This window comes from Hydra viridissima, unplaced genomic scaffold (genome assembly GCF_058129835.1).
Source record: "Hydra viridissima isolate aposymbiotic clone 2 unplaced genomic scaffold, HvirCarnegie_v1 scaffold_3, whole genome shotgun sequence".
In the NCBI taxonomy this organism is placed as follows: domain Eukaryota; kingdom Metazoa; phylum Cnidaria; class Hydrozoa; order Anthoathecata; family Hydridae; genus Hydra; species Hydra viridissima.
In genome coordinates, this window is record NW_028324302.1 from 15,654,824 (window position 1) to 15,676,528 (window position 21,705).

At 27.9% G+C, this 21,705-nt stretch overlaps 1 protein-coding gene across 5 annotated transcripts; it reads left to right on the forward strand.

The window, feature by feature from the left end:
• The first annotated feature begins 1,813 nt into the window (after nt 1–1,813).
• Nucleotides 1,814–20,498, forward strand: LOC145202261 (focadhesin-like). 5 transcript variants are annotated; one of them, XR_016450632.1, is made up of 32 exons: nt 1,814–1,984; nt 2,297–2,367; nt 2,838–2,912; nt 3,042–3,199; nt 3,272–3,328; nt 3,472–3,606; nt 3,754–3,919; nt 4,112–4,196; nt 6,666–6,808; nt 6,897–6,993; nt 7,083–7,279; nt 7,401–7,495; nt 7,614–7,797; nt 7,880–7,984; nt 9,674–9,775; nt 9,883–10,010; nt 10,087–10,237; nt 11,845–11,970; nt 12,070–12,123; nt 12,620–12,703; nt 13,166–13,304; nt 13,379–13,552; nt 13,666–13,880; nt 14,108–14,455; nt 15,055–15,214; nt 15,718–16,158; nt 16,406–17,344; nt 17,475–17,558; nt 17,743–17,842; nt 18,035–18,141; nt 19,518–19,670; nt 19,779–20,498. XR_016450632.1 is itself a non-coding variant. In XM_090081479.1 (32 exons), exons 2-31 carry the CDS (start codon nt 2,308–2,310, stop codon nt 19,659–19,661), a joined length of 5,058 nt encoding a protein of 1,685 aa, XP_089937605.1. In that variant the 5' UTR covers nt 1,814–1,984; nt 2,297–2,307; the 3' UTR covers nt 19,662–19,670; nt 19,779–20,498. The 5 variants fall into 5 exon arrangements, 3 of the variants coding, with proteins under 3 accessions (XP_089937605.1, XP_089937607.1, XP_089937606.1); XM_090081479.1 differs by having other exon boundaries at nt 15,718–16,163; XR_016450633.1 differs by lacking the exon at nt 13,666–13,880 and having other exon boundaries at nt 15,718–16,163; nt 19,779–20,382.
• Nucleotides 20,499–21,705: the final 1,207 nt, after the last annotated feature.

Here is a 21,705-nt window from a genome sequence, read left to right on the forward strand (position 1 = left end):
TCCTTTCTATTCTTTTTTTTTTTTTTTTTTGCAATTGTTATTTGTTTTTGTTTCTAAAATGTGCCGAAACATCAAATATTTCGATTATATCAAGTACTGCGATTTTATCGAACATTGCGACTTTATAGAATGTAAAGTTTATAATTGATCACATAAACTTAAGTTGTGGATATTTCTGGATAGATATTTAAAATATTCAAATCAAAACACAAAAAGGTTTTTACCTGGTAAAAGTTTCAATAAAAAGAGATTTAAACCAAAGCACGAAAAGGTTGTAATACTAAATGAACAGGTGTAATAAATTAAATACTAAATGAACAGGTGTAATAAATTAAAGGTGTTTATAATACTAGAAGTTGTAATAGAGGGTAGGAATTGGGAGGGGGGGGGGGTAAAAACTGAAAATACTTTACAAAATTAAGAAGTATACTCATTGAAGATGGAAAGCACTTCCAAACTCTAATTACGAAAAATAGCTTAAGCTTTTTGCTTAAACTTTCTGATAATACAGAGTGGATTTTTGTAATATTTTCAAACTTTCCTTTGACTTTCAGTTAGAGTTTCTGGAACAGGAAATAGCCACACAGAGATTAATCAGGGAAATACATTAGATGTTGCAGCACACAGACTTGTTTTTTTTTTTTTTTTGTCAAAAATTCACGAACAACTACAGTTTTGTTAGGTGGCTCGTTAACGTGCAACAATAAGCAACTTTCCGGCGCTCTTTTTTTTAATTTTATATATATATATATATATAAAATAGATAAATCGGGGTATTTGTATATTAGGAATCGCCAGTGTACGGTGTACTAAAAATTTAGTGTACAGTATACCGTCCCTGCTAGCACACAGCGTTGAAAAAACGTTGAAATAACGTTGATCGACGTTGATTAACGTTGTTACAACGTTGTTTCAACGTTGTTTCAACGTTGTTTCAACGTTGTGTGCTTGCTGGGGTATAGTATACCGTAAAGTATAACGTAAACTAAACTTTTTACTTATTGATTTTTTTGATTACTATTATTACAATTTATTTCAGATCACAGAAATCTGTAGAATAAACTTAAATCTTAAAACGGTGAAGAGTAGCACGAACAGCCTGGTATAAAAATATAACAATTTAACAAATTAAAGTTTTTATTAAGTAAATCTAAATAACAAAAATTGAATTAAAAAAAAACAACACTTTAATCATGATAAGTCAAATAATAGACATGGTCCAGTAATTTAATTCATTAAGAAAATATAATCATTAAATTATCAAGCCAGTCCAAAAATATTTCACAAATAAAAGTAAACAGGTATACTAATCTATATACAAACTTTTAGTATACCTAGTATACCGTAAAGTATACCGTAAAGTTAGTATACCGTATACTGTAACCGGCGATCCCTTATGTATATAATAAATAATCGGTAACGATATGGAAATGAAATGATACGCAGATAATTACTAATATCAGCAAGCATTCTTTCTTCAGCATTATTATTGTGTTCATCCATTTTTAAAATTACTTTCAAAATGATGGTACGAAATCAGCCGCAAATTCATAAAATTACACTATGCTCTAGGTCGGACAAATTACTCCAAACAAGGACATTCTACTCCGGAGTAAAATGTCCGATCGGACAGTTTACTCCAGCGGACAGTTTTCTCCGTTACAGACCCTTAGAATTATGTTAGCTGAGAGACGTTATAGACAATTTTGAAATACGCATTAAACGAGAGCACTCTATCTATCTAGAGCACTCCATTGTCCACGTGCCTAAAAGATTTCCAAAACAACTATTAAAACTCACTAAAATTAAAATTCTTATAAAATTCCTCGTCAAAATTATTAGCGTCATGACTTCATAAATAAAAATGTAAAGTTATATTAAGCCATAAGATGGTATATATTTGATTGGTCCCGGGTAGAAAGGGCATAAGTCAATTTGACCAACTTTTCGAGACAGCAGTATCAATGTTTGAAAATCTCTACGTGTAAGTTCATTATATCCTTACATATTTAAGGTATTTTTATATTGTATATATTACATTCCTAATACATATAATCATTAAAATTCTTGATACTATGAATATTTAACGAGATAACTGTAGTTATGCCCTTTTCATTTCACTAGTTTTGACTTAAGCCCTTTCTACCCGGGACCAAAGATTTATACATCATATGGCTTAACATGACTCTACTTTATTTTTTAATAATTTCACAAAAAAGCATAGATAAACACGCTCCAAATAGCAGTTTAGTTATCCAGGAACCTCAAAGTTAATTGCATATTTTATGATTTTAAGATTATTTTAACATGTCGGTTGAAGATACTGAACAAAAGATAAAATTCCCTCACGAAGCCATTCAAAAACAGGTAAATTTGTAATCATTTTTTTAAAGTTCTGTTAATTGCATTGGTTTAAGTCAGATGATAAAAAGTTAGAAGATTTCTAGTGCTCTCGTTGTGAATTCTGGAGCTTACAAAGCTTTTGAGCACTATTTGTAAAAATATTTTTCTTATTGCTTAAAAAGCTTTTGAGGTTAAAGTTTTTAAAATATATCTTAGATGTCTTTAATTATATTACAATATCTTCCTTCTGAAAAATACAATACAAAATTTAATGAAACTACTACAGAATATTTATATATATATTCTTCATAATATAGAAGAATATATATATATAAATATTCTGTAGTAGTTTCATTAAATTTTGTCTATATTAAATTTTGTTGTTTACCTGCCATTAAATATAGAGTTTTTTTGTTTTATTATTGTAATTTTTTTTATCTGCTTGCAAAGAATAACTCTATAATCAAGTTAGATGCAAGTTTATACCTTTTTAGGCCATATTACAACTCTACACTAAGTTAGTAGGTTATTCAAAAAAGAATGGAAAAATTACTTCTGTTAACTCTGTTGTAAGTTTTTTTTTAATCTTATATTGAAGATTTTTTGAATCTTACATTTAAGAATTTTCATAAAATGTTACAATGAAATGTTATATTATAATTGCTTGTGTATTTCATTATGTGTCATGCTCTTTTAAGGATTGTCCAGCTATTGGTTTTTTGTTGGCAAATGTAGGCCATACAAATTTGTTTATTGGTCGCCAATGTTGTGAGCAATTATTGCGTGCAGTGGTTGAAGGTCTTATTTGTCATAATATGGTTCTGAAATCTTGTGTAACCACAAGTGCTCTTAAGAGGTAAAGCATTTTAGTAATAAATCACAAGAAGGAAAACTTTTGGAATATTAACTTTGTTTTCTTTATTTTTAGTCCAATAAAAAATATATGTTGGCTTATCTTGAACATTGTCTATCTTAAAGAAGATTGGTAACTTGTTTTGAAATTTTAACTTATTTAGTAGTTGATTTGTTACTTGTATTATTTTTTTTTTATTGTTTTGAATTTTTTATTACCGTTATTTTTCTTAAATTTATTTATATTGTTTTTAAAAGTATTATATTTTTATAAAGTTCTCTACAAACGTACTCAATGCATCCTTTGTCACAAGTTTTACTGAACAACACTGAGCTATCTAAACAATTGTTTATGTCTGTTCAGTCATTTTTGATCCCTGCACTTCAGCAAGATTTTCCAACGAACACAAAGTATTGAAAGTTTATTTTTATATTATTTATTTATTCTATTTATTTTTAAATTAAATTTTTCTATCTAAATTTTGTTGAATTTTTATTATTACTTTTCTATTGAATTTGAATGTTTTTTTGTTTGTTTTTTGTTTTGTTTATATTAAGCTTATTTCGAGCAGTTAGCTCTATTGAGCCATTTTTCAAGTTTGTTTTGTATGAGACTTCATTTGGGGTGGAGTTAATTGAGATGATTTTTCAGCTAACATTGTTTCAACATTCAAGTGAAAATCTTCCATTTTTCAAAAACATAATGCTTCTTTGTAAAAAAAAGGTATGTTGTCATTTATTTAAAATATTACAAAAAAATTTTCTTTTTATATATATTTTTAAATGTCATATTAAAATAAATTTATCCTATAAAAAGATTACAGACATTTAAATTCAAAACTTGCTTTTGAAAATGGTTTTTTTTTAAAATTTTATCTAAACTTTAATAAATTTTTATGTTGATCTTTGCTTGTAGAAGATGGTTGTTAATTCTTCTGAAGTCTTTTTATCAATAAGCATTCTACTTGCAACGTGGTATTTAAATCATATAAATTTTACAGGTATGTACTATATATTGCAGATTTAGAATTGATAGCACAAAATGTACAAGTATATAGTTTACCATACTTTAGCTAAACATAACAGTGCAACACTCAAAGTCTGATTTTTTGCAAATTTATGCATTTTGTTTTATTTTAATTATGCAGTTTACATTTTAGTATTTATGTTAATTTATCAACATCAATTAAATTATTTTAGTTAAAAAGTATCAATATTTCAGATACAAGTTATAAAGTTTAATAGATTGTATATGACCCACAATACTGTAAATTTTTTTGTATAATTATTTATATACAGTAGGGTGTATTAAAAAGTCTTTTCTTTTAAAAAAAGGCACAACACTTTCTTTAGTTAGTCAGAGAAAAACAACTTGCTTACATGTACTTTAATCTGCATGTCCCTGCAATGTGTCAGTGTATGTTGAGTGAATAGGGTCTGTTGAAACTCAATGCTGATATACACAAATTTGTGTGCTTGGCTACATGAGACTATTATCTCAAATAGTGAATTTTCAGTTTGATGCCACTTTTTATAACTTTTTTTAACTTTTTATAATAATAGATTTTTTGTTGTTCAGTATTCATACATTTTGTGTGGGAGCCCTAATGTCAAAAACTATGATGAGCCTAATATCAAAAAATTGTTCGGCCAAAATAAAAAACAACAACAACAACAAAATTAAAACACCAACAATAAATTAGTTTGTTTCAAAGGTCAGCATAATGCAGAAACAAATATTTTTAGATGTCAATCTAATGCTGGAAATATATTATAAAATTTAAAAGTTCAGTAAAACTAAATTTTTTAAGATCAGTCTAATATAATTTAGTTGAAAATGATATTTTGCAAAATGGTTCATACATCTTTATACCTGTTTTACATGTGAACTTGGAAATAATTGGCAACTAAAACAATGAAGAATGAGCTTCTATAAATGCAGAACAGTCATCACATATTAAAAGTCATCATCACATGAAAACTAATGTTATTTCAAGGTCCAAGACAAATGCTACACAAAGGTTCATTTTCATATTTAATTTCAACTATTTAGTTACCTTTCTTTCTTACTTCTTTCATCTTAATTCTTTTATTCTAACTTCTCACATCTGGCTCAGTGAAAATTGTTACCAGTGAAAATTGTTACCAGTAACTGTGGGGGAAATGTGGAGGAGTGCATGTTTTTGTCATTTTTGAGAAGCAACAATTTTCTTCTGAGGCTTCTCATTTTATATGGGATGTTAACACTTTTAATAGTAGGATTGTGTGGTGTAATCAGTTATTAACTGTTTCTGGCATCTCATAAGTGTCAAAATGGTCATATAGTATGTTTATATAGAATGTTCATGTAGAATATTCATATAGACTTATAGGATAATCATATAGAAAACTTTCACTCTTTTTTAGAAGTTTATGAGAATTGGGCCTTCGCAGCATTATTTGTTGATATTTCATCAAAATTAAATACTGATAGCTTTACAATAGAGATTTAATTAGGCCAGATAAGCTAAAAATATTTTTTTAGATCTTAAAGCAATCATTTTTCATCTGACAAAAACAGATGTGCAGTCTTGTTGATTACAGAATTTCGTCTAGAGGTAATAATGGCAAACACATTACATTTTTTTCCCACTTTTGAACTTTTTTTTTCTCTGAATACTTAAGTCTAGCTAAAGTTTGCACCCTTTTGAAAGATTGCTTCACTATACTGGAAGAGATATTGGTACAAAGATACATCTGGATAAATTGCTGTAGTTATATAGCAATTGTCCCGTTCAAAATCTGGCAACGTTGTTATTGACTGAAATAGTCTTAACAGTTTTGTCAACATATATTGTATGTATGTTAATGTAAAGCAACATACAGGTCAGAGTATGTTGTTTCATCTCAGTATGTCAGGAGAACACTGACTGCAAGTATGGCATGTCAATAAAATGCCATATCTAATGATTTATGTTTTTTCTTTCAGTTTGTGGTAAAAAAAACAAAAACTCAAATGTCTACTTTATTTTCAACTGCTATGTTTTTCTTATGATCCCTTCCAAGTTCTATTTTTAGAAAATTCTGTACAAATAAATTTTCCAGGAATAAAAATGTTCTAAATGTTTCATAAATTATATTCATAGATAAATTATTTCGAAGTTCAATTTTCTTTTCTATATGGTTGAGTTTAAATGTTGCAGCAATAATTTCATTTAAAGTTTTTTTATGTAATATCTTTTAAAAACTTTGATATCTAGTACTGTAATTTTTTTTTTTATCGTTTTAATAATATTATTTTCTGATTCATTTTAAAATTTTTGTTCTAATATTAGTAAGAGCTAGATAGGGGTTATGCATTTTTAATTGACCATGCATTAGCAGTTGACTAGTTTAAAATTTACACATCTTATACTAGATGCTTTTTTTTTGTATTTTTAAACCTTAATATTTTCTGTGTTTTTATAGTTTATATATATTTTTTTATTAAGATAAAGTTCTAATAAATGATTTAATATGGATGCTGACAACTGGAATCTGGGAGAACTACAAAGGTTTACCAAGCTACCAAATGCTTCAAGCTTTATACTTATTACGACAGTTACTGGCTATAAGTTTGTTAGATAAGGAAACGGTAAATAATTTACATGTTGAATAATTTACAAAGTTAATGGTTGACTTAATTTTTTTTTGTTTTTTAAATACACTCTTTAAACTTATAGAAATGTTTACAATCCAAGGATGAGCTCCTTCTGTTTTGTGCTTTAATCTTGACAAAAACAAATGAAGATGAAGTTTTTAAAGAAATACTTCTGTTAGGTAACTAGGAATTTCTTACTATTTAAAAAATATTAGTTTGTTCTTTGTATCCTAAAAATATGATTTTGATATGTTTTCATTTCTTTCAGTTTTTATCCTTGCTCCTGAGTGTCTCAATGACCTTTCAGTTAAAGAATCTAAGTCCTTATTTTCCCTTCTTGTTTTCCCAATGTTAAAGTTACTCAGTGACCAATCTTCATGTTCTAAAAGTTCAGAAATTCATATCCTGACTTTGAAGATTTTTGAAAATATTGAGAATGTTCTCCGCTGCAATTCTGAAATTGATGTAAGCATTTCTAAATTATGATTAAATTTGTACTTGATGGAGATTGTATTTCTTATGGAACAAGATACATATTAATTGTATGTAAGATAAACCTCTGTGTTAAATGTGTTTAATGTTTTAGAACTTACCATTGAGAAGTTTAAACACTTCAAGCCAGTATAGTGAAATTTTCAATCTTTGCCATTCCACTTTATCAATGTTATCAGTATTACACAGGTGTATGTTTTATGGTTAATTTTTTGCTCTTTAAATTTCATTTTTTGTAAAAGAAACTTCTTAATTTAGTACAAGTATGTTTTCTAAAGTATTTGTTGTGTATTTAATTTTTTTTCAGCAATCCAGCAGTGGTAAGCTCGTGGTTATCTGACCTTAATTTTATGGTGACAAGAAGGAACTCTTTGCCTAAAGAAACTGTTATTTTAATTCTATCATCTGTTTTAATTACATATACCAGTGGAGAGTTGTTTAGAGAAGTACTTCAAACTATCATAGTAGTATGTCAACAAGATATAAGCACAGTAAGGAATCCTTCTTTTTTTTTTTTTTTTTTTTTTTCCCCCTTCTTCTTTACCTTAGATTTTTTTGACTTCTTCAATTTAGGTGATGAATTTTTTCCCTGTTCTACTCTATTGTCTGAGAAGTGATAGATTTAAAGAGGTCAAGCTTGATATTTTGTTGGTGATACCAAATTTAGTGCTTCATAAAGTAAGCGTTAAAGTTTTTCATAAGTAATTTGGTTAACTTTTACAGATGAGTTTGTAATGAAAGTTTTAAAATGAAAATGTTTTTTTAAGTTGAAATGCTCTTTTCAGAAAGGAAAATTTCACATCGATTAATCTATACAAGTAAAAATTAAACACTTTTTGATAGAATCAATACGCTGAGGTTCTAAGCAAGATGAGGACATCAGGCTCTTTCTAAAAGCTTTTTTTTATGATTAAAATTTTTTGAAAAATTTTCTTCTGTGATTTTTTAACAATCATAGTTTAAACTTGTAATCTACCATCATTTTACAATCCTAGTTACCCTGATATCTCACTTACCTAACTTTTAGGGTTTTTTATTTTATTATTAACTAAATTAATTATATTTATTAAATTCATAAAAACTCATTAAACCTGAAACAGTAAACTTCATGGAATTTTCAGTTAAAATATTTATCTAAACAGGACATCAATTTAAAGAATAATTTGAAAATTTGAAGAAATTGGTTTGATTCTGGAGAACAAATCACTCATTTATTAATGTAGTGGCATTTACAAAGCTCCTGGGACATCAGTTTGTTAATATTTCAAAAAGCTATTTGCAGCAAACTATTGCAAAAGATTAGGATCTGCATGGCTACAAACTTTGATAAGTACTCAAATTAGTAAATCATTTTTTAGGCAAAAAGATTTTAATTTGATTATTTTATTAGTTGTTGAGTTTTGGGTATAGAGAACCCAAAATGACACTATCTTAAATTAATTTTAAACAAAGACATTTGGGTTCAATTTTTTGATTCATGATAAAGTGCAAATTTTACATAATTTTAACGTTTATACTTTATAATGGTTCAAAAGTGTTACCTCTTTTTAACCCTAAATTATTCATACTTTAAAAATTAAATATGAAAGCAGTTGTTTGTTCAAAAGAATTCACATTGGTTTTTTTTCTACTTAATAGAATAGGCTAACCTCAAATAAATCAAATAAATTTCTTTTATCACATATTGCTGCTACCATATTAAGAAATTTTTTTATTATTCCAATTATCTCATCACATATGAAAAATGAATTTTTTTATTTTAATTAACAATCAGTAAAAAAGTTCAACAAGGTTAAGTGTTTTTCTCAGCATCTGTTTTTTTGAAGTTGAAAGAATATTGAGTTCTGAAAATGCAAAAAGACAAAGTGTCACATATTTTAGCAAACATTAAAATATGTATGTAACCATGCAGTTAGCAAACTGAGTATTATTATTATTATGAATACAATACTGTTTAACAAAATGTCAAGCCAGTATGTTGCATTTGTTCTCCTCCTAAAAAGGATTCTAGAAGCACTCTGGAATCTTGACAGTTAAATGTCTGCTGAATAACATATCCCCTAAAACACTAAAGACCAATCAGATATCATATAAAGTTATGCATGCCAGAAATTTATGGTATGTTGTTTAATAAATGTAATATAAAATTACTAAACTGGGGCTGCATTATTATTACTTTTTCTAGACAACTTTTGCCCTTGATTTACTTTTATTCTTGTTAATAATTATATAAATTTTTGATATGTGTATTTTTAATTGACATACATTTATATTTATTTGATTTGTTTCTAAAAATATTTTATAGTGTGCATTTATATTTAGACAATTATTTCTATATTTAACATGTTATATGTTCTCTATATTTAGATGCTTGTAGGTATTGCATTAAAACTTATTAAATCCCTATTGATTAGCAATGAATTATTCCCATTGGCTGTAAAACTTGGTATAGAAATTTGGAAGAAGCAAGTAATAAAATTTTATTCTTTCTTTAACAAAAATTCACATTAAATAGAGTGTAAATTTTGAGACTCAGTTATTCAAATGTTTTTGTATTTTTTATTTGTTTTTTTCAGCCTCGTGTATTTCCACATGTTTTAGAATTACTCAGTGCAAAATTTGAGAAATCATCCACTCCTTCTAAAGTTTGGTACGAGTGTTCACTTGCAAAAATTAGTGCTGTGTATGAAATATCCAATTTAAGGTAAACATTTTTTAAATTTGAAGCAAAACAGTTTTTGCTTAAATCACAAGTAAATTTAATGTTATTTTTGTTTTAGTTCAACTCATGGCAAAGATATGGTGGTTATTTTAAGTCCTTTATTGGATATTCTCACTGCAAGTCGAGAAGTGGAAGTCCAATTCAGTGAATACTATAATTCATGTCTTTCTTTACTTATAGAGTGCCTAAAATTGTTATGCTTAAAAGAAGTATGTAGCAATTTTTGCAAATTTCAAATATTTTTTGTCCTTTTTTTTGTTTTGTTGCTCTCTTTTCTGCCTTTAAAAAAAGTCTTAAAAAAAAAGTTTTAGGTTAAAACATTGACTTTGCATCCACAAAGAAATTTTGTGATTAAAATTTGTATTTGGATCATTTTTAGAGCTCCATACAGTTGAAGTTTGAAAATATAATCAAAATATCTGCAAAGAATTATACTATGAGCATATATGTAAATAAAAAAAAAAACATAGTCAATGTGAGAATACTTGTCAACTGACTGTGCTACCAAACTGAAAGAATTATCTAAATATATGAAGGCTTTAAAAAGAATAAAACAATTAGAACAGTAAATCAAAGAGACAAGGTGCTTGTTTCATTTTTAAACCATTTGTCCTCTTCTCAGTTTTCATCAGTTGAAGAAAAGTTCCTGCTGTGCAGTCTAGAAAAAAGCGCTAACCATCCAAGCAACAGAGCAAATTATCAAACTAATTAATGGTGTATACCTACACCATTAATATTATGCTAAACAAACAGCCAAGCTGAAATCATTTTATTTTATCAAAAATTACATCAAAGTTCTAAGTTTTGATACCACCTCAAGTTACACTTAAGAGCAGTAGTTGGAAGAGATTTCAACAAAAAATTGCATTTTACTTGTGATGAATGCTTGCTGTCATGAAAACACTAACATTCTAAATATAAAAATATCTTGACCTCAACAGCCATTAACTAATAACATGCACATCACTATAAGTAATCTTAATGTAGTCCTAATGTCTTGTTTTTTAATGTAAGTAGCTCATAAAATATAAACAAAAATACCTCTTCAAATCAAAATATATTTAATCAACAATTTATATAAAAAAGAAAAAAAAAAATCTTAGAAATATTTAAGTAATGCATAATCAGTATTATTCTATGATTACCATTGGATCAAGCAGTGTTTGTGTCTTAGTTTACTTATGATTTGAAAATCTTTTTAAGATTTAGCTTCAAACTGACTACATAAGAGATAAAGGTCTAAGAGATTTCTGTCTCTCATGGTTTTTTTGTCACTTTTAGTTAATTATTTGCAGCAATTTAAAAGCCTTTATCTTAAAAGACCTTGAAAAAATTTTGCAGGTAACATTGTTTGAATAATGAAGTGGTGCCCTTTTTTTTTTTGAGAAAAAAGCAAGTTTAGATGTTTCAAATCATAACTGGATCAAATTTCCATAAAGTAGCTTCTCTATTGTTCTCTATTGCTCAGACCAAGATATCATAAATCCCTTGTACAAAAATACAATATTAATAAAAAAGGTGAAGAACAAATGCAACTCATTCTGTTAGTTATGAAAGAAGATTACTCTATGTATGGATAAAAGTAGATGTAGTTACTTTTTATGAAACTACATTTTTTAAAAATATTTTGTTAACTACTTGTATATATACCTTAGCTTAATATTTCTTACTCTATTATTTAATTAGCTTACCCCAAATATTGATAGATTATGGAAATTTTTAACTGAAATTAGTTTTTACCTAGAACATTCTGGAAGGGAAGGTGAAGATTTCAAAAGTAGCAAAATAATTTAATTTTTCTATTTGTATTCTTGAGGTAATTGCAATTGAGTCTATTTGGAAAATTGTATGTATGAAAGTTCAATCAAATAAATTTGGACCAGTGTTGTGTAGCATATGTTCACTACTAGCCTGTGTACCCACAGTGAATAGTAAGAGTATGGTATGTTTTATTTTTATTTAAAAAAAAAAAGTGAACATTTTCACTAGCCAAAAGAAATTACATTACAAATTTAATTTCTACATTTTTTTATCTTTACAGGTTTTGCATGATGAAGTTATAACATATCTTTGGTTCCTTATACAATCCAGCAAGGTATCAAAATATTTTGTAATATTCACCATAAACTTGTGTTTTATCAACCCATCATTAAGATATAAAAAGGATTGTTTCACTATTAACAAAGCTTCTCACATGAAAGCTTTTTTGCGAATAAATATCGTGGTTCAATCTTTAAAAGGACATATAGAAGGTTTCTTTTTTGCAAATGAGTATATTTTTAATATCCAAACAATTTTTTCATCTTTCTCATTGAAAGTATTTTGTTGGTGACAGCTACTGTCAAACTTTTTTTAAAAAAACTCTTTTTAAAAGAATTTAAATTGTTCTGAAAATATTTGTTTTTAAAAATTCTATAAAACTTATAATACACTTAAACTTGTACTACACCATTTGCCTGAAAAATGTATTGAAATTGCATTTAAAATATCATTTTCAAAATAATCTTATAACTTGTATCTTTATATTACAAGTAATAGCTTGAGCTTGTGATTGCATACTTATAATGAAAAATATTTTTCTTTTGAAATAGTTGGAAGCAGTTAAATCAGCAGCATACATTTCACTTGCAGAATTTTCTTTACAAGAAATGAAGGTTAAATACCTGCCTGAGAAGGTTTGTAATTAAATACTAGCCTCAGAAAGTTTGTAATTAAAAGTTAGGAAAAAGTATTGATGATTTCTTATGGAATTAAAAAAACTTTATATTATTGATAAACAAAGTTTGAGATAAGTTATTCATTAAGAGTTTAAAAATGTAATATATTACCAATCAAATGAATAACAAATATTAAAAGTTAAAAAATGGGATACTATTTATAATAGCGAATTCTTGATTGAAAATAGAAAGTACTTGTACTTTCAACAAACAAAATTTTTATTATTTTTTTAAAAAGTAAAAGATGAAAAGGAAACTTATGTCTTTAAGTTGAAGCCACCAATAAAGGTCACTATTTAGTTATTTTACAATATTATTACATTATTATTGCCCAAGGATTTTTAGCATCAGTAGATAGTTTGTAGTCTGTGCCCTAGTAAAATGGTTTTAAATAATTGCATAGAAAACATTTTATTTAAGATACGAGAAATGGTTTGTGAGCGATTGAAATCATTACGAAATCAAGATATTGATGAAGAATATTTTCCACTGGAAGAAGTCTGTCCTGGGTTTGCATTTACACTACTTTTGTATGAAACAGAAAAACAAATTCTACCTGGTATGAAGTGTTTTTGTGTTATTACCAATAAATTTTTAAACAGGTTTTTTTTAAAAAACAAAAAAATTTTTTAGGTTTTAACGTTTTCTTGTCATCTATGCTGCAACAAGAAGTAGCTAATCTACCTCGAGGTATCGGAAAAAAAGGCCATCTCTCAATTACAAGATCAATAACTTCGCCAGTTGTTAAACTTTTATCTGAAAAGTATGAGCAATCAAAAAGACCAGGATTGTTGCCTGGTATTGCAGGTAATAACTGTGTAATATATATGCCAGGACAAATACAACATTCTAACTTTTTGAAATACTTTTCAAAGTTAATAGTCTCCAGTTTAATTAGTTCATAAGCTTGCATTTCATAGCTGGGTTACTGTGCTGTTATGAACCATATATTCATGGTATGGAGGTTGAAAACCCTTCAAAGGTTCACTTAGAAATTCGAGCTGAAAGGTACAAGCAAATGTTGGAAAATCTTCTTCAAGACTTCACAATACAACAAAATGACTGGGATCATTCAATACTTGCTCCTCAAAGTTGGTCTCATTTTATGAAAAAAATGTATCAAGTTTGTATTGAGGTGGCATAAGAAATTATTCTCTCTTTTTATTGATAACTTTAAAAAGAAATTTAAATATCAATTGTAATGTAGCTTTAGATAAAATTAAATGTAATTGTTTTCAAACTGGAAATAAAGATATGGAAAATTTTAAGTATGAAAGAGTTCAAACAATGTTTTTTTTTTAAAAAAAAAGTTTTCCCACAATGTTTAAGATTGCTGATCTTTTTGTGTTTTTTATTTGATAGGGTAGACGAGCAAGCTTAGAGATTTCAAAAGAAAAAGGTTTAGTTTCAGGTGAAGAGGATTTTCAAGATGATTTAAAGTCTGTGTCTTTTTGGGTTCGAGATCAAATCACAAATCAACTTAAAAAAGCATCAAAACAAAGCCCCCGCTCACAAGGAAATTCAGTTATGGCATTAGTTGGATTAGCTAATGCTGTTTCTTACTATGAGGAGAATATTTGTAAGAGTGAAGTTAAAGCAGATCAGTATTTGACTATGCGTACTTGGTTGCTTAAGGTGGCTGATACTGTTATGGTAGTATTTGATGGAAACTTTAAAGCCAAATCTATTCCTTTTCAATGGTGTCAACAGGTATGTTAAGAAATGAGCCATTACAAGTTAAACCAGTTATGGTAGCAATAAAAGCATAGTTAAAAAAAAAACATTTTTTTAATAGCAGAACACTTTTTCTTTAACAACACTTCCTAAGAGTATTAAATGAATCAATCTTTTATAAAAAAAAAACAAGATACAATAGAACAAAGTATTTATACAATTGCAATAATTAAAAATTAATCACACCTTACCTCATATAAGTGTTGGTTATTTATATCAATATACACAACCATACTTGATCATCTTGAAATTTTTGTTCCAAAATTGAATTATTGACTTACCATCTTTAAGTTGTTGTTTTTTTTGTTGTTTCAATCAATTGATTAGTTAGAATTTTTTAATTTTCGGTTAATTGTTACACTGTTAAAATAAATTATTTTTAATGTTATGCATAATATGTTGCACAATATATGTGATTTATTGTGATGCATACATCACAACAAAAATATAGGGTTATAAAGGAAAACAAAAGGTGTTGCTGTTGCTAATTTTTATTCTATTTCAAGGTGACCCAAAAAAACTAACTTTAGATAAAAATAACTTGGGCCCCTTAAGGATTTTAATTATAAGTTTAGATTTCATCAGGAAAATCAACAGCCAGTTCATTAGTAGCAAGATGTTTTGCTGCACTTTCCATGGGTCAGATAGCTTCATATCTACTGCCAATTGATTCAGAAAGAGTTCAATCTTTGGTAAACATGCTTTTAGAAAGATGTCCATATCAATCCAAAGCAGGTAAATTTTTTCATCAAACAAATAAAGTTTGAGTTTGTAATTTTATCAAATTTTACAGTCTTGCAATCTAAATTGTTTTTTGTAATCTTTCAAGAGTTGTGATCCCAAAAACTAGACAAATCTTTATTTTTTCTTAAAAAAAAGGCTTCTTTTTTTTTTTGATTTTAAAAAGCATTGGCTAAATAACCAGGTTTCTCTTTTTTTTTAATAGAAATTTATTGACACTATGACAAATTAATAATTAAACATTTTAAAAACAATTTGTGTTTAATTAGTATCTGCCCTGTTCAATCCTCAAGACACAATATGCACCTAAAACTCAATAAATCAACACAAAAAACATTTAAAAAAAATCTTACCCTGTTCATTTTTTTGGATTGCATCTAAGGGTTTTAGCATCAACTTTATTAGTAACTCTCACCATTTTTGCAACATTAAGTTGGTCTATCCATAAACATATTTATTGCCTTATATATATATATATATACTTTTTACTTTATCAGGCTCATCAAATCAATTGCAATTTTATTGCTCTATAAGTCTTGGCATTTTGATTTCAAGTTTATACCAGCAACAGCAGTTTATTGAAATGATTACAAATAACTCCTATGCTCATGTTTTATCTTCCGTTAATGCTCTTGAAAATATTGTTTTTAATGATGAGTTGGATAAGAAAGAAGGGGCTTGTGTTGGGTATAGTCTGGCAGTTGCATCAGCAGTAGTTCATGGTTTTAACAAAGATTCTAAATATCAAGCAGTTCAAATTCGACACAGGATAATGAAAAAGTGCGAAAGTTTACCATTTGGAGACTTGGTAACAATTGTTGGGCAGGAATTATACTTTGGATTAGCATATTTGACTATGGCTATGTTTGTTGTGGATTTTCTAACAGTTGATGAAGTTATAGACTGCATAAAGCTCATGCAGGAAAAAGCTGAACACAGTTCGGTTTGAATCTTTTTTTTTTTTAACTATTTACTTTGTTAAAAAATGTAAATCATTTTGCTTATTTGTTTTTTCTGTTTATTAATAATATTCCTTTCAAAACTTTCTAAATAAATACAATTTCATAAATATAAATTATCGTGTAAGCATCAAGAAAAACAATATTTTTTTGAGCGACAAGAACTTCTAAATGCATACAAAATATGTTTAGTTTCAAAAAGTTGTTTTATAACTGTTTATTACAGTCGGTCGGACTTCATTCAGCACTCGGTATACTAAATCACACAATACTTCGTTCAAAAACAAATGGAAAGCTTGCCAATGATATGCTTGAAAAATGGCACAATGTACTTTTAAAACAGGAGACTAACTTATTACAAAAACTTGGAGCTGTTAAAGGTATCTTTGCATCATATGGCATACATTCCACATTTCTTAAGCTTGAATATGATCTCGATCATTTCAGTCAATCTATCAATAGCTCATTAAAAATACTTTGTAATCTCTTCGAAAAGTCTTTGGAAGATTCTATCTGTTTATTGGTTGCTGAACAGTTTGGTCAAATATGTCTTTTAGAAGAAGGAAAATCTGTGAGCCTTGTCAGTGTTCCACAAAACTATAGCTATTTAAAAGAAACATCTTTGTTAATGAACGTTTTTGATTTGTTAATGAAGGCTTCCTTAAACAGCAATTTTAGTGAATTTGATGAATGCAAGGTTATCAGCCTTCTCCAAGCATTAGTTGCTTTGAAAGGGCTACCACTGCCACCTGTAAACTGGGCATCTATTCTTAGTCCTTTGGTCAGGGTTGGTTATTCTGATTCCGTTAAACAATTGTGCATTCAATTTGCTGTTTTTTATGTTGGCTCTTCAAGCTCTTTGGCATTATGGATCTCTAACTTTATAAATTCTACTTTATTCATAAAGCTTGATACAACGACGCAAAAGAATATTTTGATGTCTACAGAGAGTTTACTTCCTTATTTGACCACCAGCAAGCAAAGAGTTCTGCTGGAAGAAATTCCTTTTTGTTTATTTTTATGTGAAGATAAGTCTCCAATTGTCTCTTGTATTTTGGAACAGTGGCTTACAGTAATAAATATGTCGACTCCTCTTCAGTCTACGATAGCTTACGTACTATCAGCATTTAAAAAGTTTTTGGATAAAATTACAGATTTTCAAGCGGTAATTTCCTTTAGTTTTTGTTAGAAAACTTTTAGTTTTTTTTTTACGGACATAATTCGTCTGATGTTTTTTTGTGTTATTTTAAGGTTTTACTTTTTAATTTGCTTATCTTTAGACCTTTTATCTTTAGACCTTATCAAACCATGACATAAAACTTCTAGCAAAACTTTTGCACACGTTGCTAGGAGAGACATGGAGAAATATTTTTCCCCAAGTATATTTTCGTATTGTGTCTGATTTTGTTTTTGTTTGATTTCCTTGTATATAACTCTTTAAGTTTTTTTTTTTTTTTTTTTTTTTTTTTTTTTTTTTTTTTTTTTTTTTTAAATCTTTTACTAAATTTCACAGTAACATTTGCCGAGAAAAATTATTTATTTGAATAAAATACAATTTTATAGCTTCCGAATGAACTTCGATACAAAATATACATTGAAGTTCTAACTCAATTATCTCCATCATATGACGACATTTTGGGAATAATTTATGGCGATGATATTGGTATAGTTAACTTATAAATTGCATTTCTTTATTTATTTAGAACAGGACACAATTGAACATAATTCATGGGAGATAAAGTGGGATTTCTTTTTAGCAATTATCATGCAGTTGCATAAATGCAAACTTATTTCTATCCAGAAATAATTTACTATAATGTGAAACTTTGAAATTTCAATCTCTATATCTTTTTAGCTATGAAAGATATTTTCGAGTTGTTGCGGATGATATTTATGTTGAACGATGAAAAGTTGCTGGAATATTTAGTTAAAAGATTGCTCTCTCACAAACAAGAAGATAAGGTTTGTTGCTTTGCGTAACAGCTAGAACTGTGCTTAGTCTTATATTGTACTTTAACCCTGTGTTAAGACTTTGCTCCTTTAATAGTGGTAAAAGCGGCTAAAACTGATTCGTATAGTAGTTACATTGTAAGAGCGTTGTTACGTCGTAAGGGTTTGGTCATAACTATTTGTTGTTGTTAAATGCAATAGCGAACATTGGATGATGAACAGTAAAATTCGGAGAACGATATCGTTTATAAATCGTTAGTTGTTTTTATCAAGACACAGTTTTAATATAAAAATCTTTGAAAAAAAATGTTTTTTTTTAGTTAAAAGAAGAAACGTTTATGAACAGAAAAAAAAATTATTTTTTTTTACATAAAATCAAAAAATATTAAATGTAAAAAATTACAACAAACTGTTTCTTAAACATAAGTTATGTTCTAGCAATTCGATTAATAACAATCATAGCTTGACTATCGCATGCCACGTCGCATCGAGTCGATAAGGCTTTATAAATACATTAAAAATGCTTTTTATTTTATGCATCACTATCCTGTCTGTTTTTCATAATCCTGTTGTAATATCTATTTCCTTGGCATTTTCTCTTTCTTGTATGAGGCGTTATGGTTTTCTTGATTATATTCTTTATGCTACTCAATATGTAATGCCTTCTATACGATACGATACGATCTAGCTTTAATTATCGATCTATTAGATCGATAAAAAAAATATCGGTTAAAACATTCCCGCACCATCAGATCTCCCTCTCCATCAGATCTTTCCCTCTATGTTTTACTGCTGGCTGATATTTTGGATTAAACCTTTGTACTGACGGTCGTCGAATTAGATTCTATTATCAGAAATTATTCGTTGCCCCAAGTAAAAGTTTTTTGACATCTACAATTGCATAACAATCATCAAATAATCATCTTAAAAACAAACAAGAAAAGATGAAATTTAGTTTACAGGTTTTGACATCACAATACGCGTTTTTTTTTTCACAAAACGCATAAAGGATTATGTTTTTAACATGACTTGAAATTGAATAAAAAGGTTTTGCTTTTAATTTGCAATTGCCCATTCAAAGCAATTTGGTGAACAAATAGATAAAAATTTCATCGTACTTGTTTGTGGTTTACTGTTAAATAGTTTTTGACATTCTGTCCATTCTCGATGGCGTGGACGGAATGTAAAAAAGAACTTGAAGTTCTTCGAATTCTTCGGAAAGAACTTGAAATTCTTCGAATCTTTTATGGAGTTTTCTCTCGTGCCTTTTTGGTATTTTTTTCTTGTTGTTTTTGTTGTTGGTATTGTTGTAGTTTTTTTAGTCTTCTGTAAGTTAGGTTATTCTTTTGATTTATTTTTGCTTCAGTTTCTGATTTTTTATTTTTTAGAAGAGCGTTTTCATGAGCATTGTATGTAATGCGTGCTCAGCTATTCAAAGTGCTGGCAGTTTTGTTTTTCCAATTGAGCAGTTGATTACTAACGGTCCATATATGACTCACTTTATCAAATATATCACTTCAACATCATGGTAGCACGATTATGTTAGTTAATTTTTTTTGTTGTATTTTTTTGTTTATTAAATATATTTATTAATGTTGTGAGGTTCTTGGTGTTTTAAGGTGTGGACTCGGTAAACTATTGTTCTTTAGATAATCGATAATTATCACCCAGCTAAAGTGGTTTGCATCATGTTCTGTGCGTAATCTTGACATCGTGAATCTTGATATCCATAGTATCCACTATGGATATTAGCATGATATAATTGTTTAGCAACTATTTTGGACCACCTTGGTGGCCTAAATAGTTTCTGAAGATTGAGCGTACGTCATATATTGAGCATACATCATACATTTCTATACGTCATCGAAGTCTAATAAATATTATACAAAGCTCTAAAAGTTCTTAAGAAAATTTATAGACGATCTGTAAATTATCTTTGATTGACATTTTTTGTTTGGTTTCACTCTGAATCTTTAAATGGACAAAAAAATGGAAATCTACTGGCGTATTTTAGCTGTTCAACCCTGAAATTTCAACTGTCTCTAAAATGATTTAAACGGGTAAAAAATATATTATATACTTATGGAAAATAGAAATCAGTTGCTATGGATATTAATTTTGCTGCAAACATTCTTTATCTGCTTGTTATTGGCACGCTACTTCTTTAAAATCAAAGTTTTGTAAGTTCAGCTTCCATTGATAAGGATTCAAATTTCGACATTAAACCTAAAACATTAACTTTTAATGCAGTTATACCAGTGTTTTAATTATTTTGGCGCTCCATTACGCTAAAAATAATTTTCGCTTAAATGATACTTTGTTAGACTCTATGTTAATTTAATTGAAGAAGAAAAAAGTTAATATATATATAATGATTAAATCTAATATTATGATTGTTAACTCTAAATGTCGGAACTACGATTAAAAAATTGTTACAATAAATAAACTGTAAGGTCAATAGGCTCAGCACTTTGTCAAGTTTAAAGCGGAAAAAACTTATGAATATATAGATGTAGAATAGAAGTAATAGAAGAGATGTAACATAATACAGTAATAGAAACATAGACTCAAATATCTCAATGAGAAATATTTTCCTTGATAACTTCATTTCTGGGGGGAAAGGTTTTTAGAGGAAAATGTTAGTGGAATTAAGGCTATAAAATAAAAGCTCCTCTAGAAGTTAGGGTGGGCCAGTCCCCCCTCCACTCCCTTTTGCACGAACGCTAAACATAATATTGCCAACATTCTAGTAACGTAACTGAAATTAAAAAATGAAGCCCATATGAGTTTTCTTTAATCATCACGAGGGTATTTCTAGTCTACATAACTTCAGACGTGTAACTAGCAAATCAGTAAAACAAGATTAGAAAAAGAAGCCTACTTTTTTTTTTAAAAAAAAAAAAAAAAAAGAATTTATGCATAAATGACTTTACCTGTCATTTAACAAGCACATTTGTAAATACAAAAAATTTTTAAAAGCATTTAAACGATGGATTATAGTACTTTTTACCAACGTTATTTACACGAAATGTCTTTGTTGAACGGAGTTAATATTCAAGTATACATCTTAAAAGTCTTGAGGCATTTCTTTTTGTAAACAATAGAACACAAAGCATAACATTTGTTTTTTATTATGTTGACCAGTTGTTTTTACAGGATCTTCTTCTTGACAATGTTTTAACTCCTTACAAAAAGTAACATTTAAGTTTCTTTATTAATATTAAAACAGCGACATGTATTTCCGAGATAATCAATAGTGGTTTATTTTCATCAGGACGGTCTATGAAACAACTTGAAAAATAACTAAAATGAAGAAATATAAATATTAACTGCAGATAATGAAAAACTAAAACAATATTTTGCTTAAAGTTAAATTGGAACTTAAATAACTACCATAATAACAGAAGTATTAGTGGCAAATCTAAGGTGAATAGCTGCAATTCCCCCTTTCCTTTCCTCTCCGGAAATGTTAAAAACCAAAAATATTTGAGATACTTCAGCAGAAAATCCATAAATCTTACTTTCGGACCTCACTTTCGGTCAAATATTTCTAAGTTGTAATGCAAAAAGATTTTC

Bases quoted from the DNA above. Each gene is read 5' to 3' on its own strand.
- LOC145202261 (XM_090081479.1), top strand. From the start codon at position 2,308: ATGTCGGTTGAAGATACTGAACAAAAGATAAAATTCCCTCACGAAGCC. The intron at 6,994-7,082 runs GTAACTAGGAAT...CATTTCTTTCAG, and splicing joins TAAAGAAATACTTCTGTTAG to TTTTTATCCTTGCTCCTGAG. The intron at 10,238-11,844 runs GTATGTAGCAAT...TGTATTCTTGAG, and splicing joins AATTGTTATGCTTAAAAGAA to GTAATTGCAATTGAGTCTAT.